General features: G+C 37.7%; 1 protein-coding gene across 2 annotated transcripts; it reads right to left on the reverse strand.

The window, feature by feature from the left end:
- Positions 1-1,581: 1,581 nt before the first annotated feature.
- LOC101847398 (post-GPI attachment to proteins factor 2) lies at positions 1,582-17,603 on the reverse strand. 2 transcript variants are annotated; one of them, XM_005091117.3, is made up of 6 exons: positions 17,158-17,603; positions 13,406-13,664; positions 11,330-11,445; positions 8,144-8,252; positions 6,046-6,212; positions 2,552-2,638 (listed from the first exon to the last, which is right to left on the reverse strand). In XM_005091117.3, the coding sequence occupies exons 1-5, from the start codon at positions 17,308-17,310 to the stop codon at positions 6,046-6,048; spliced, it is 804 nt and encodes a 267-aa protein (XP_005091174.1). In that variant the 5' UTR covers positions 17,311-17,603; the 3' UTR covers positions 2,552-2,638. The 2 variants fall into 2 exon arrangements, with proteins under 2 accessions (XP_005091173.1, XP_005091174.1); XM_005091116.3 differs by lacking the exon at positions 6,046-6,212 and having other exon boundaries at positions 1,582-2,638; positions 17,158-17,601.
- Between the last annotated feature and the right edge of the window lie 42 nt (positions 17,604-17,645).

Raw genomic sequence — 17,645 nt, forward strand, 5'->3', positions numbered from 1 at the left:
GAAAAAATTCCAGGAAAATAGCATTTTATACACTTAACTCTACCAAGCACATACTGAGCAAAAGGGTCAATTCGTTCAAATGCATGCCTGTGTCATCGATCATCTATAATGTATTGTTAGTTGAACAAGTTATATGGTTGTGTAGAGCCTAGCTTACGGCAATGCTTGATTCTACAGACTAGCAGGCAATTTATTACAAGGGGATAACTGTGAAGCATTTGTATCTCTACTGGCGTTCCATGCCCAGACCGCTTATGGCCCCTTCCCACAGACACATGCACACAATCACAAGTGTGTTGGCCGCCTGTCCGACCCTGGCACATGCAAATACGTAAGCGTGCTAACAACATGTGTGTTGGTATGAAAGAAGGTGACTGATTGGTTGCATAAAGAAAAGGCTAAGTGAATAATGGTGCCCGATGACATGGATGGTTTCCAAGAACAGTGAGGTCCGTTGCTGGAGAAAAATGAGTGAAGCCATGTCAGCGAGGGCTGTTCACCCTGTACGCGACACCGTTGAAACCGAGCTTGGTCATTTGTGTATTCCTTGAATCCGAATTATTTTTATTAGGTAGCGTAAACACGGCCTCGCGGCCTTCCGACCGCGTGGTATCGGTGAAATCGGGGTAATTCAGATCGCTGTTTCTTTGCTCTTTCGCTATAAAACACCAAGTAGGGCCTACCGTACACCTTCTAAAAGTTCAGCTTTTCCTCGTTACAATGGTGTAAGTTGTTTTTATGTCCGATTACTAGGAGCTGGAGAATCGCCAACGAAAGCGAAGCCCCTCGCGGTCGGAATGCATGGTCGGCCGGTTGAAAAATTGACACGGCTGCATTCAAATGCTTCGCGGAACGAGGAATGATTAAATACCGTCTTTTCATTGGCAGAGAACTGTAGAGCTTTAAACGGGCTTTCCCGTGATATGTGTTTTGCCTTGGCATCTAAATAAAAAGCTTTTAAAAATACTGTCAAAATGTTAAAAGATCACTTTTTACCCATAATATGTAAAATACCGGCTTAAAAATTTTAATTAATAAAAGATCAGCTTATTTTCTATTAGAATAAAGTAATCAGCTTGGAATTATTTATCATCAATCCTTCCACGAGACTCAGAAAGCATGTGACCCCGCATGCGGGGTACACTACAGTATAGAGCCGACACGCTCGCCGCGGGGCCCAGTGCGCACTGGCAGGGTCAACGCTCGGTGTTTTTGTCGAAATAACGACAGATCATTGTGTTTGAGGCGATAAAGTACTGATTTGTAATGATCTCACAGTCTTGAAAAAAATTAGGCTCCATATATTTGTTTTAGTAATTGTACTCTGTTAATGTGGAGATGTTTAGTGCTCTTGGTACTCTTTAATTGTCTGTCAAACATGGGGTTGCAGCCAGTGACTGACTTTAACAAATTTGATCAAATTTTAAACAACTACCATTTTCTTTAAAAATGACTGAGAGGTTAAAGAATGGTACCAAAATGCTCAGTGGATATAGGCCTTTCAAATGGAACAGATAAATTTGGCACACAGCTACTTTGAAAATTTAGTTTCTGATACCTATTTTTATTGTTTTTTTCTAATAAAAAAAAAAATGGGGAACCCAACTCCTTTCTTTGAATCTGAGTTCCACTGTAATAGTTTGAAGTGAAAATTTTTGAGCGAATAGAGCCACGTTCAGACTCAAGTTTATTGGTGATTTTTGTTCCATCTTTCATGGATCACATTACATACTGTAATTTCAGGGGTGGAATTCTCTGAGTCACGTAAGTCTTTATGATAACCAATAACGATTCCGGCTAAAGATACAATAAGAGCAAAATGAAAGAAAATGTCAGCTGTAAAAATACAATCGAAGTCTTTGTGTCTAAGTTACTTGTTTGTTAACTCTTTATCTCCGAAGGTGGTAAACAGACTATGCAGGGGCCCTTTTGGTGTATAAAATCTAAAAGGGACAAATACGTCATTAAATTGGTCAATAAATCAAAACAAGTGAACCTATTTTCATTGTTCTACATCTAATGAATGAACTCACGTTAAAAGAGATCAGTTTTCAGCAATTGCAGAAAAGTAATTTGACTGCAAAATCGTTGTACAGCAAAGTGCCCGAGCTGCTGCCAGTGGCTCACCAGCACAGTGGCTCCGACCCTGAGCCGCTGTGAGCAGCTTGCCGGAGATGACGAGTTAATCAAGAACATAAAAATGTATGTATCATTGCACTCCTTCGTCTTTGCCGTGGTATAAGGCTATATCATCTACAGATAAAAATGTCACATAGAACAAGTGCTGCATTATCTAAAACAATGAAATGTTCCAAAATTTGAAAATATATGGCATTAACACTTTCAACAACAAAAACTCCAGAAGACATATAAATTAAAACCAGTTAACAACACAAAACAGGATTGTGTTAAAAAGGAAAACATCAAAACAAGAGATTGTGATAACAAAGAGATTCACAGCAGTATCATCTAGGCAAGATTTCGTTGTGGTAAAGCCAAGACCTGGGAGGAGGTGTGTCTTGTTTGCTGGGTAAAGCCAGGCTGAGGAAAGATGTGCCCAAGTCTATGTTGGCCGTGTAGTGGAAACATATGTTGGTCACTATCACCAGGTACTCCCCAGCAGCAAACGCTGTGTACACTGAAAGGAAAACACAAGAATACCGTCTTTGTTTTAGTTTAGTTTTTGTAAGATGCTTGAGCTTTACAGCACTTGCAACACAAATAAGTCATAAATAGTGCTCAAAATCGGAGGTGTTACTAGAGAGGAACAAACAAAGAAAAGAAAAGAGGAAGAGGGACAAGGACGAAAGATGTTTGATAGGAAAGAAGTTGCAAACCATACCAGAATGCCCACCAACTATCCATATCTCTTTGTTGGTTAAAAATAAAAAGAGTAAGATCAGATATAATACAAAAATACTATCTCAAGAGTGCATTTCAAAGGCTGTTTACTATTTTCAAACAAAGTGCTATAGTATTCTTTTAAACTCCCAGAGACACAATCTGGACCATATAGAAGGCAAGCTGCTTCAAATCTGAACTGAGAATACAGTATCCCAGCAGACAGACGAAGATACTTGATAAAAAAACGTTCCCAGCTCAGGAATAGTGCTCATGTCATTGATCATTTTCACAACCAAGATCGTCAATGAGAGGTGCATGTACTGTTCTAGCTCTACTTTGAAATTTCAAATGAAGGAGAAAATGGATTTTTCTAGTTTTGAGAACTGAACTGAACACAGAATATAGGCAGACTTCAGTATGCTGTACCATTTGCTATGGAAATAAAACATTTTTTCAACAATGGTATTCATAGAGCATAATCTTCAGCCTTTGGAAAAACTCTTTTATCTATAAATCAGTAACTCATAAACTACATTGTTAAAAATACTCTGTAGGTGCAAGTTAGAGAGCATTTTATTAATAGCAAACCAAAAATGCACCACCCGTTACTAGCTAGTAACAGACAATTGTTTGGTGAGAACAAGATACGGTTTGGGGGGAAAATATTGAAATAATCCCCCCCCCCCCCACCACACACACACAAAATGATAACATTTCTTATTCAGTTAACTGGCAGACCAGTCACAGCACAGGTCTCTGCATGTTTTCAATGTTCACAGTTCATAAATGCTTGCTTTAAATTTAAAGTAGAGGTTCTTCAGCAAGTACAATCAAATTTGTGAGGCATTATCTTCTTCATTCAGCAGACTACAGGTCGCTGTAGACACATTCAAATCCAACACCTCATTCAGAGTGGATAGTGAGCAAGTAGAGCTTCTTACTGTGAATGTTGTAGAAACGTTTTTTTCTTCAGTGTCATACTTTTCAACTGAAAACAACTTGAATTCTCCTCCTCTACCATAACTTATATAACGTAAGGAACCATTAACCATCTCATTTTTGCACTTTCTTTTCCAAGAATTAACAATAAGTAATTACTAGGTACTGCAGGAGTAAATTGCAAACTCAAGCACAATGGTTCTATACAACATGTTTCATTTACATTTAACATGGCTACCGGTACTTTAGTACAATGTAATGAGCTGCACGTTGCATGTACATGTATTATGAAATTTTACATAAAGAAGCATAGAAAAAAGTAATACAGTAGTCTCCGCCTAAGATCCCACCGCTTACGATCCCGGTTCGCTTAAGATCCCGCTGTTTTAAGAAACAATTTTTACTATACAAAAGTCACCCCTAAGATCCCACTCTGATTCACTCTGAAGGTCTACATTCCGCTAAGATCCCGCATTTCAGATCACAATTTGCGGAACAAAAACCCAGGCGGGACAGCCAATCAACCAAGAGTGAAAAGTTGAGATCAATAAACTGTCCGTCGCGTCAAAGATCAGCCACTATCGTGAATGTGATCACATACACGTTGTAAAACTCGATGAAGCGATATCATGTTTGCCCCAGACCGGATCACACCGGGGTGTGAACTGACCGACGCATTTGTTTTCCCAAAACATCACACTCACACCTGAGCTCTCCCCCTAAATTTACATCACTTGCTGGGTGGGTAGGGCCTACACGTTCGCTCCAGGCGGTATCACATTGAACTGTGAACTCTTCTCTGACCATTGCAAAAGTTGTCTCTACTTCCGAATTTGCAAGACAGACTGAATTTTAATTGGTGTGTTGACAACGTAATGGCGTGTAACGACAAAGGCGTTTTTTTGGGGGCGGGGGGGCTCGGTCAGAGATGGAAAGGGGGAGGGGCAACTGGATAAAAACGTAGATCTTGAGACTCATGATAAGATAATAAGTGAAAATGGCACGCCTCATGCCCCTATGCACTGTGATAGGTCATCAAGGTTACCAACTCTTTGCTCGCCATACGTCATAAACCCACCAAGCGGTCACGTCAGTTCATTTAAGAGTGGAGGGAGACCATTTTACCGATTGTGATTGTGAGCCTTAGTATGGGTCACCATAGATTCTTCCCTAAGTTTGTCGGTTAAGATCCCGGTTCGCGTAAGATCCTGCATTTCCTTGTTCCCGAGCACCGGGATCTTAGGCGGAGACTACTGTATAAGCAATGAGGCGTGAAATATACCCTCACCGAGCAACAAAAGAGAACAGAACATGTCTTTGCCTGGTGACAGAGAAGACATGAATACATGACAGTATGTTTGTATAAATGTGAGTGGAAAGAAGATCTGTGAGAGAGTAGGTGTGTATGTGAGTTTGTGTGTGTGTCATACACAAAACCAATGTGCCAGTGTCTGTTCAATAAAGAATAATAATCTTATCTGAAACCCGTTAATGGCATATAATTAGAGATGTTTTCTATCTAAGCTATGCTCACTATAATCCATGGTTTTCTATCTTTCTAAATGGAAAAAAAAACAAACAACAAACCTCTTCAGCCAAAGTACATAGATTACAAATAAAGCGAAAATAATTTTTGTTTCACATTTGTTTCCTCAGCACAAGAGAGACGTAGGAGCAGTCCTGAAAAGTAGAAGTTTGTCCAATCTGTATATGTATGTCTGCCTGCCTTTAACCTTAAAATTTCTATCTTTTAAATAAAGCAAAAAATCTCTCCTTCCCCCTCCAAAAACCCCCCCCCCCCCCAGTAATCTGAAAGGCAAAATTGCAAGTGTAGGTCAAGTCAAAGAAACTGGAATTTACAAAAATGCTGTGCTGGACAACATATTGAGCAGCTTTGTAAAAAGGAACTAAACACAGTGATCACAAAAATCCAAGAGACATACAAGCAAAAGACACAGTGTCAAAATTTACAGAGAACAACAATATAATAACCAAGCACCAAAGACAAATTATACAAACACATACAATGTATAATACAACTTAGACACAAAGTTTACATTTACAGGTAATAGTAATAGATATCTACATGTATGTCAGCTGAAATATGTTGGAAAGTCACTGCTGCAAGGCCTTTTTTATAGAGCGAGGCACATCAGGGAGTGGGAAAAGAAAGGATAAGGGCACACACATAGGTTGAAAAAAAAAGTCAAATTTGATAGTGAGAAACGCAGTGAGGTGACAAAAAAGCTGAACAATAATCACCTATGATGCCTTGGGCCTGGGGGCACTAGGGGTGTGAGGAGGGGCGGTGATAAGGGCGGTGTTGGCATAAGCCAGGGAGTAAGGGGAAAAATCCAAGGCCGCCGTGCTATGGAAGGCGATATTCGTCGCAATCACAAGGTATTCACAGCTGGCAAAAATTGTGTACACTGGAGAGGGGAAAGCAAGAGAGGAGAGGGAAAAAAAAATTCAAGGCTTCAATTCAGCAGGAATTGAACATCTGAATAGACTTATTTTCAAATTTATAGTAATCAATTTCTGAGACACTGTTTCAGGTCTGAAAAAAATTCATACTTTGCAACCTGATATATGTACTTTGAAATCAATGATCAAGACAAACGCAAAAATAAAGGGCCCTACCTAAGGGATTGCGGACATGCTACTATTGAAGAAATGAATCACTGATGTAGATTTCATACAAAGTAGAATTTGTCTTCGATATATCAAAAGGACATAGAAAAATGACAATAGATATAATAATAGTAAAAAAAATTAATAATTCCAAGCCTTCTAATCTTCCTTCTTAACTGGTCAGAGGATACGAAAACAGACATTATTATATAACATCTTGAAATATTTATTGGTCAGGTATTATGCCAGAGTCGACTGAATATATGAGCAATCATTGATTTTTTTTCTTTTTCCTCTGTATATTGTTTGACAATCTAAACACTGGAACATAGTTTTTTTCTCACAACATATGGTGCAGACAACAAACATGTGATGTCAGAAACTGAGAAAACCCACAAAAGCCAATACTCTAGTCTGCTTCATTCATTTTTTGTATTAGTTAACAAGACAGTAAGTTTCACATATATGCTTAGACCTGTCCTATTATTTTACTGTTTCAAAACTATTTCAAGTACTATTCTGACTAGTGATCATAGTCACTGATTCTATTCTTTAACATTCTGCCCCTCCAAGGGATAGGATCGGGATCAACATGTAATATGATGAAAAGCAAAGACATCAAGTGTGTCAACACATCAACATTCTCTTAACAATTAAAGCATTCAAAGAGCAAATGAACAAATAAAGAAAGAAAAAATACTGGTCTACACAAAAATTTTACATTTTCTTTTTTTAACAAATGTGCAAGTATAATGAGAATATGAAAACAAATTTTAAAATTCCAATTTATGCATCTTCATCTAAACAGTTAATACTCTGAATACACTCTACTGAAACCATGCTTTACATGAGGCGGAGAAAAGTATTTTGTATTTTGTGTTCCATATACAGTGGAATCCTGTTATAACGAGAGGGAGGGGACCGGTGCGAAACATCCGTTATAGCAGGATTCTCGTTATAAGGGATCCAGTAATAAATTCAAGGGAAATAGTACAGTAGGCCGAATCTACGACTCATGAGTCTGGTTTTCTGTTCGTTTCTTTTTGTTATCTCCCCTGATGATGATTTGGTTCAACAAGATCTCTAGGTCTTGCTTGATCGAAAATCGAATATGGTTTCTTTCTCTAGCGTTAACGATGTTGACAGCTCTTTGTCAGTGATCAGAAATAAAATTATCTAGGCTTATTCGCCCGCTGTGTTGTCCCCCACCCCACCACACCGTGTGGTGCGTTCCGTCTGCTTGCGTACGTCACACATTCGCTCCATCCATCACAGTCACAGCGTAGTGACCTCTCCATCCCCGCATCGGAGAAGTGAGAGGCATGTAAGGCCTAGATAATCTAGACTAGGCTGGCCTATCATGCGATGCGTTTTGCTTGTCTGTGCATTTCACATCCTCCCCACTCATTCGCTCCGCCGTCATTGTTGGCACACGAGGGCTTTCCCATTCTTTGTTTTGCAAGATCACCAATAACCGGCATGCTTTTGCATGAATGAAAGGCCTATGCGCTGAGCACAGCAGGAGCAATACTCCGCTATAACCGACTCGTATGTTTGTCTGATTGCGCTATAACAGTATTTTATTTACAAAGATAAAGAAGAAAAAACCCGGGGTTTTAGAATAGTGTCTTTATAACAGACTTCTCGTTATTTCAGGACTCGTTATAAGTGGATTCCACTGTATTCAAATGATGTATGGTTAAAGAAGGTGAACTTTTTATTTACATACCTCCAGGTTCACAATACCAGTTGTGTCTGAAGAAAACGTACACCGAGATCAGGAAAATGGAAACATTCAAGGTGAAGAACAGTTGTTTCAACTTCAGTGATTTCATCTCCTGAAAAAAAAAAAAAGAAAGAAAACGATAATGATGCAAACAGAGCCTCTCCCACAGAAAAAAGCACTGGAAATGCATCTTGAAGATGTCATCCGTACAAGAAAAACATTATCTTGAAATAAGATAAAATCATTCAAAGAATTTTGTTTTCCTGAGCAGTCTTATCAACATGAAATAAAAAGATTTAAGAACTAATCCAGAAATATAAGAGAAATGTTTATATCTTTGCTTCTACACACTGGCCCCGCGGAAAATTGCATTTTTGAAATGGAAAAATTGCAAAAAATTGCAAGGTAAACTGCCTAAAAATTGCAAAAAATTGCAACCTTCCCATCCCAGGGGCATTAATATGGGCTTAACATTTTTAGTTTACAAAACATGACAATTTTGAGTACCGGTAGCATAAAAGCAGCACAGCCTTTTAAAAAATCATGACCCACAATACAAATTCATCAAATGTTGTTAACAACATTTACTAGTAACTACACACGAGTACGTTAACAATAAAGTTATTGACCAAATATAATATGATAACGCGTGACACAAAATAACGGAACCCTCGGTTTTCGTAATAACTTTTAAATAAAGGCATAAAATTTGACCAAATTTAGTACATTCCGGGTACTTCGTTCATGCAAAAATCTAGAAGTGTATGAGGTTTAGTCTATAAAAAAACAAAAAAATGACGAGGGATTTTCGAAACAACCTCTAAATACAAAATAAGCTTATGCTCCAATCAAATCAGATCCTGTTCTGTTTTTCTTTTGAAACCTTCGATACACCGGTAATCTGTATTTAGATCTATTTCAGATATTTTCTGTTTTAAAACCGGCATGGTATTGTTTTAACACAAAGTCAAATCGTAAAATACAGCAAATTTTTTTTCTCCATTTATAAACAATAGTAATACATGTACTAATGTAGATCTAGATAATTTCTATCGCACCCACTCCCATGTGAACGCAGCTTAAGGTGTTTTACATAACGCGGTGTTCACGTACACGGTACGCGGACACCTAGCCTCAGTGTCTACGACTACGTACACGGTAACCGGCAACCGGCACGAAGACTCAGTGTCACGTACATGGTAACCGGGCAGTTAAGAATTCTAAGTTCAGTTTTTGTCATCCGGTGTTGCCTTCAACTCCAGCCCTCCCCCGAGTGTACCTTAAATGCTGTAATTTGGAACAGACATAATTCATTCAAAAGGAATTTGTTTGATATAAAAGCCACGAAGAAGAAACATGTTTCGAAAATGGAAACGGCTAAAAGAAAAAATCACACAAAAACGCAAAGTTCACCAATGAATGTTTTAAAATCTTGAAACGGAAGTCGTGAAAAGATCAGGTGACGTTTTTCTTTATTTTCTCTTTGACATTAATTTTCCATCCCTTTGACATTTAAACAATATTTAATTTCTTTTACAGAGTTTAAAAAATCTAATGATTTCATTCTGAAATTCCTAGAAGCAGTGCTCCACATTCCCTCCTTTGGACTCGACACATTTTTAACGTGACACATTTTTAACGTGTCGTTCGAAAGGTTCAGTGGCGCCCTAACACAAGGACCTGCTAAACCATGAGTTTTTAAAGCCACATACACTGTACATGTTCACTAAGAATGGCTCCTAGAGACAATAGAGTGGGAAGCCCAATAGACAGCATTTTTGGGAATTAACATATCCCGCAGGGTGAAAATAGGCTTTGCACTAAACCAAATGTCATCAAGGAAATGATCCCTCTTTACAAGACAATCGAGGAATCATGAACACATTGCGATGCTCTGATCCATGTCATCTCGACCTAGCAAAGATGAACATGGTATAGTCGTAGGTTAAGATCTGCCATGAGAATGCAGATTGTTGAGGTGTAGGAAAGTCCTAGCCCCAGATCGTCTAGGAACAGACGTCTCATGGGGCTCGGCAACTGAAATCTGCACTCTGGTGACATTTAAAGGGCAGCGCATGGTGTGTGTTCAACCTGAAGAGGTCATTTTTTAAAGAGCTCTTTAGTTCTGATTTGCCATTGATCCAAACAGACGGAACTTCTCTACTCATGACGCCAAAGGCCTTGAGGGCACCTAAGCATTCTCTCCATGCCGTGCGCAGAACTTACGAAATATCAGAGATGGTGAGTTATTAAAGAGGTAATGTTCAATACAAAAAGCTCTCTGCCCTTCACTAAACGTAACCATGATCTAAGAAGGAAAACAAAATTTGGGAAAAATAATATCTGCAGACTTCTGTTGACTTGTTAGACTGCTGTAGCTTGCAATATGGCGCGATTGTTGCAACTTTTAGTGGTGTGCCTAAAGCGAACTGGTGTGCCATGCTATGAAAATGGCGACAAGGTTGAAAATGGGTTTTGTTTTTTTAAATTGAGCTATATAGCGCAAAACTATTCAATGGACTTATCAAAAATACATATCAAACAAATTCCTGTTGGCTTCCAAACATTAGGTTCAAATCTGAAATGCAAAACTTCAGTATGGAGGAAGATATTTGCAAAACAAGTTGTAAAGTTTTTTTTGGATCACCCTGTATGTTGTGATATTGTTTTCTTGGATGTAAAAGACCTGACTTCCTCTATGCCACTTGGACAACGATTCTTTAATATGGATGTAGGAACCCTGCAGTCATTTAGAACTTAAAAGAAATCTTTCTCTTTTATTTTCACCTGTCAAATTATTTAGCAGAATTGATTTAACTCAAAATACCTCTACCATTGGACTGCATGCTTATTTCTCTTTTATTTAATGTAGGTTTTCTACATCTAATACTTAATAGTAAACGAGCTATAGCCCTTTAAAGAAATGGACCGTGGAAGGCACAGCTCTGGGAATTTTTCGGAGAGACACCTCAGGGTTAGCAGGTAAGAGTGTTTTATCTTCTTATGGTTACGTACTACACTTTAAACACTCTACCTAAAAAAGGGTTTCAAGTATTTTTTTAAAGATAAATTTTTAGAATTATGAAAACCATAGCAATTGCTGAACAACCCACCCAATCATCTCTATACCTTTAAAAACAAAAATAAAACATTTCACGTCACAGTTATCAAAATAGTGTAAGACATTACTTGGTGGGTCATAAGTGTTCCATTGTGAGACCTTCCCCTTGAGAAAAGATAGATTGTCAACAACATGTAGATGAGACCTGCAGCCATAAAGGAGATGAACATATGTTCATGAGCATCTGAAAATGAAATCACAGAAAAGAAAGAATATGAAATATAGTGATTAACAAAATAAATTCTACAAAAAAGCATTTATATTCATTGCAGCTGTACAACACATCATCTTAAACCAATCAAATAATTTTTCAAAGTTGAGACAGTTCAAAATACAAAGGAAGGAATTAATACACAGTATAATTAATTGAAAATAAAATCCTTCACAATTATTAATGAGTCTTATTTCTACTTAAACATAACAAAGTGCAAAGTCGAGACACAATTCAACATGGCAAGGAAGGTATCAATTCTTAGTGTAATTTATTGAAAAAATTTATTTAAAAAAAAATCGTTCTCAATTATTTATAAATAAATTTTACTAAAACATATCATAAGGTTCAGTACAAATGCTGAGCTGTGAAGGCAACACTTACAAGGAAAATTAATGTAAAGTGCTTTTCCTTAGGAAACAATGACGGGTCCTCATGATTGAGAGTCAGAGAACCAAACCAATGCTATTCTTTGAAATGGATTGAAATATCATTTTTATGCTGATGATTCCCAAATGTATGTTAATTTCACCAATCAAGATCTGCCAAACATGATTTCTATCACTAAACAATGTTTTTATGAAATTAAAAAGTGGATGATAGTAAACAAATTGAAACTAGACGAAGAAAAGACAGACATCATTCTTATAAATAATCCACGATTAAATAAAGATCTGGAAAGTGTCAACACTGATTTATATGGGCATTTCATACCTAGTATCTAGTAAAGAAGTTGTCAAGAATCTCGGTGTATATATTGATCACTACTTATCAATGGGTTCTTGTAGGATCTCTGTCCAAATCCCTTTATTTTCAGCTGAGAAGGATAGAAGGCCTAGTTTGAAAGTGCTTAAATGAAGAGACCACAAAAACATTGGTAACATCTCGTATCCTATCTAAATTAGACTAGCAGGTCTGAACAACAAATATCTGAATCGTTTACAAGTCATTCAAAACAATGCCGCTAGACTGATAACAAGATCTAAAAAACAAGACCCTGTCACTCCACTATTAAAAGAACTGCATTGGCTCCCTGTCCAAGAAAGAATAATATTTCAAATCAGTGTCTTGTATTTCAAGTGAGTAAACAAAACTGCTCCTTTTTATCTACAAGAACTCATCAGTATATAAGCCAGGGAGAAACCTAAGATCATCAAACGATAACACCCTACTTGTGACACCAGTAAAATCATACAAATCATATGGAGAGAGATCTTTCTCATATCTTGGTCCATTTATGAGGATCAGATTACCTATGGAACTAAGACAAACAAGAACACTTGATAGCTTCATTTCTGTTCCTGCAGGCCTATCCTTCATATAAGCTTTCACTGTTATTTTTATTATAGTTGTTCTGTGCCTGCATCTGAATGAAAATAGTCTGTGTGTGTGTGTGTGTGTGTGTGTGTTTGTGTGTGTGTGTGTGTGTGTGTGTGTGTGTGTGTGTGTGTGTGTGTGTGTGCATGAATAAATATATCATATTGCATGAGAAGAAAGGAAGAAGTAAAAAAGGTTTTGAAAATGGGTATTCCAATGTAAAGTGCATTGAGCTACTTTTTTGAAAATGAGCTATAAAAATGTTATATATATTATTATCTACCTTTTACTCCAACATGGGGCAGATATTTTCTTGAGTATTTTTACCTTTCTTTTCACTGGCCCTGACTTCAAAATAATCTCAATAATGTCGATTGGAAGTTTTAAGCACTTACCTCAAATCTGTCGAACTGAAGTAGGCCTATATGTACACTACAAGACCTTAGAGAGCAACAGTTGACCAGGAAAGGCTGCCACTGCAGCATATAATTACATACTGGCAGCTTCGTGATTTGCAGTTTTTCAATAAGCTTTAGCAAAATATGTATGGGAAAAACAAGATAACTCTTAAAAACTCAATATTTTCTAATAAATTAAAGACAAAAAGTGTTCTTACCATGGTTTTCTGTAGACGATACAAATGTCAACCCCACAAGAGAAGCAACCTCTACAATGTGACATAAACTGTTCAAGGCTGCTAATGCCTTGTATGCTTCATTGTTCTTTCCAATATGAACTGAAGTGTGATAGTTGTAGTAAGCAACAGCAATCATGAACCGAGGTGTTGCATGAAGAGCAATGCATATACGCCACACATATCGTTGTGGTGTGAAACTTCCAATAGCAGCACTCACTGATGGTAGATAGTTAGGGACCTGTAAAATATTTATGAAAGAAATGAGATTTATTCAAATGTATTGTTTCAGTAAAAGTCCAGGTATTAACTTTTCTCCCAATCTATTTACTGTAGTCCTGTAATAGGTACTTATGGCTAAATCAAACTGCATCCAATACAAAAAATATCTTCTCAGGAAAAGGAAATTGACTTAATATCGTTAAAAATACTTAACAATTAGTATTTATTTAAACAAATACAGTTGACTATGCTTGTAGCGTCGTCGTTGGGGGACCAGGAAAAAGATTGCTACATTCGAAGTTCGCAACAGCCATAGGAAGAAAAATTCAAGGGAACTAATCCCTCATGGCGCTAGGCGAAGTGAGAGAGAGGCAGTATTGTGTTCGCTTTTGGCGCTTATCATGTAACGTTATCAATAGAGAGTCTAGTATCATGTGGGAGATTGCTCGTTAAGTGTCTGATGCCTCGTACTATTGTGTGAAAGTGCCTAACGTTACAAAACATCATCGGGTTCATCAATGTTAGGTCAAAACAAACCACAGGGGAAACATCATTAAATCCGTATTTTTACTATAAAAACTATAAGGGCCAGGGATAAGAATATGCATCACTACAGCCCTCACAACGGATGTAGTGAATTCGGTACAACCGTTTCAATTTTTATTAAGTTTGTGATATATATATATCGGTGCCCATTCCACGGAAAAAGATAGTTAAGTCCGAAGATCTTTACAACTGACTTCGCAACAAGTGGAGTGGACTATCTCAAACTCATTTGGGGGAGGTGGGGGGATGTCAAATTAACAAAAAGAGATATGGGTAGTAAAAAAGAATATATGAGAGGCATCATGGTGAAATCAGGCACTAGTCAAAATAATGAGAACGTAGAAATCTGCATTTTTCCACCGGTTTGGACATTTTTATCCAATTTTGGTTTTTTGGCCCAACAACTATTTTGTCCATTTAGAAATACATTTCAGTGTGGATGTTATAGAAAAACCTTGACTACAGGAAAGCACTCAAAGTGTAATTTTTCAGCATCCATAGCATCTCAAGCTATGGAAGTATTAAAACTTTGGCGGACATTTTCTTGCTAATTTTACCTCTGAAACCAGGAGAGCCCACCTCCTTCATTCGCATATATATCACTACTTCTATTCAAGATAGATGAGTATTTTTTGCATCCAAAGCAAGACAAATAAACAAGCTTGCACTTGACACCAATAACTCCAAATGACCAAAAATTGATGAGCGTCTGATTCCACCGCATCGTGACACATCATAAATCAAAGGGATCGTGTTTCAATCTCATATTGGAACACTATATATATATATATATATATATATGTGGGGTTTTTCTTGCATTTGAATCTTATCCTCTCCAACAAAGGAATGTCAGATAGATTACACAGTAGCTGGAAGGACTCCATTTTTTAAAAACTTTGACCACAGCTTTATAATTTTATTAGACAGCAACTATTCCGGGAAGCAAAGCATGTACGTAAAGGCAGAAGAAATTAAAAAAATTCAAAGTGGCTATGCGTATATGGCTCCTGTGCTCATAGCCTCGTGGCTATGCTTACGGCTCACTTAAAACCTTTCCAAAAGAAAATAATCGGTATTTTTTATAGAATTACTCCCGTCTCACGGCTGCTATCCAAGCCGTTTTTTAAAGACGTATTTTGCGCCAATAAAAACGATATTTTGGTTTTTTTTTTCTATGCATGCTATTGTAGTCATAAGGGAGGTTTCAGGGGGTCTCCACCCTGAAGAGCGAGTATGTATTATAATAGCTTTGTAGGGGTGGGGTTCAGGCCCCCCATAATGATGTGCCGCAACATCTAAACTAACCATTTTTTTCCAAAATCATGTTCAGGGCCCTAAAAAAAACCTAGATCTAAATCTATACTTTAGAGGGTCATAGGCATAGCCATGAGCCACGAGACATACGAGAGGGCCGTACGCATAGTCATAGGCAAAAAAATTCCATGTATCAAGCCATGTATACACACATATTCATCTGTTGCAAGTCCTACTTCCTTACCAGACTTGATCCTCCAGATCTGACTTTTAACTGATTAGAAGATCTAGATTTTCTTGATATAGATCTAGAGTAATATTACCGGTTCGGTCAAAATAAGGACGAAAACAGGCACGTCGACTTTCAAGCTTTATATCTCCAATCTGCCTTGCCCTAGAAACAAATCGAAACCAGCTACAGGAAGTCATGTGATTGGATGACCCCAGGAATGACCTGTTTCAGCTTGTTCTCATGTTTGAGGACCTTACTGGGTGCAAAAGAGACGCCCGATTTATTTACGAGTTCGGTCGCATTTTTTTGGTTTTCTCATGGATTCGGGCAGTATTTTGACATTCGGTCATTTTCAATTATTATCACATTTGTTTCTTTGCAAGCTTAATAACATGATTTTTAATGTTTGTTATCAACACTTGGACACAATGATAGTTTGTCTAAAGTGGTATTCACCATTTATAGCTATTTTAATGAGTATGTATCTGACCCACTCTACTACGTGGTATCTGACTCTACTACACTGGCATCTGGCTCACTCAACTACACTGGATCTGACTCGGCTACACTGATATCCGACTGTATTACACACTGGTATCTGACTGTATTACACTGGTGTCTGACTGAGTTAATATGCTGTATCTGACTCTACTATTATTTAAATTATGCACAAATTCTTTATTCTTTACTTTGTTATATAACCATTGGCTCTATATTATCTTATGTGCCCGAAGGATGAGAAACTACGGATTTTATGTTACAATCCGGGCACCTCCCCTTTGGGCAAAAACGGCGAGACTAAACAGCAAATTCTTTTTCATCCTTGACAGGGCCTCATATGCAAATAACTCTCCAGCCTTCAGAGTCTACCAAAACGTAGAATCTAGGTCACAGGCTCCTTCATCCACAACCAATGTTAACTCTTCCGGGGAAAGAGCTTCACGCTGTTTTGCTCAGTTGATGAAGAAAAAGCTGTCTTAAGGACTATTTATAGCAAAATATCGCCGTAACTGTTGTTTCAACGAAAGTAAGGGAGGTTGCTTTAGGTTTGTGTGCCACTCTTTTGGGGCTAGATCTAGATTTGAAAACAAAGTTTTAAACGATCTTTTTGTACTCCAGTGCCCGACAGCAAAAAAAAAAAACGTGCTGCCCGAACCGGTACGATTACTCTAGATCAAGACAATAAGCACAGGCACTTAACAACGCTTGGCTTCCTTTCTTAGATGGCAACTGCAGATAATGGGGAATGAAATTTTGAATAAACACAGGCAATTTGAATTGAAGGCTGTGGCGTAGCCCGGCGGCCTCGGTTGTTTTGGGGGAAACTCAAACTACAAAAGGTCTAGAAATCTAGATCTAGATCTACTTCCCATGAAGACCTGTGGGGAAAAAATTATAAAGGAAAAAGCAACTTCGACAGCATGGTAGATCTCTAGATTAGACAGATCATGTAGAATCTAATTCAGATTCAGAATCATACCCGACAATGTGTTGCAGTAGCTTGTTTGAAGTCAAATATAATCGACCATATCACACAGAAGAGCGTCGCAAATAATGGAAGCCCACAGACAATCTTGGCCATGAAAGGGAATTCTATCTGAAAGAGGTGCTTGCGTTTCGCATCATAAGTCATTTTGAGATTTGAACGGAAGATGACTTTCGAGGGGATCAACGAAACTGAGAATCGTCGTAGGCCTACGCGCTTTCCTGTTCTTCCACAGCCGTATCCTAGGTCAACGCTTTTCCTCCCATAATGTTTATGTAAAACATGGATTGTTTAGTTTATTATTTCGTTTCATTGAATTACTAAAACGCCTGAATAAAATTATTCGTTTCCCTGTTTGTATAAAAGTATGTTCAGGGCAAAACGATTATGCTTGAAACTACTTTTGTCAAATTTTTAGAGCATCAAGAAAGTATAAAAATAGGCAAAATTAAAAATATGTTCACAGTTGTCACAGCGCTCTT

The sequence above is a fragment of the Aplysia californica genome, unplaced genomic scaffold, assembly GCF_000002075.1.
Source record: "Aplysia californica isolate F4 #8 unplaced genomic scaffold, AplCal3.0 scaffold00026, whole genome shotgun sequence".
Taxonomy (NCBI): domain Eukaryota; kingdom Metazoa; phylum Mollusca; class Gastropoda; order Aplysiida; family Aplysiidae; genus Aplysia; species Aplysia californica.

Bases quoted from the DNA above. Each gene is read 5' to 3' on its own strand.
- LOC101847398 (XM_005091116.3), bottom strand. From the start codon at position 17,310: ATGACTTATGATGCGAAACGCAAGCACCTCTTTCAGATAGAATTCCCT. The intron at 8,253-11,329 runs GTAATGTCTTAC...TTTTTTTTTCAG, and splicing joins GAACACTTATGACCCACCAA to GAGATGAAATCACTGAAGTT. The intron at 2,639-8,143 runs GTATGTAAATAA...TTTTCCTTTCAG, and splicing joins CTGGTATTGTGAACCTGGAG to TGTACACAGCGTTTGCTGCT.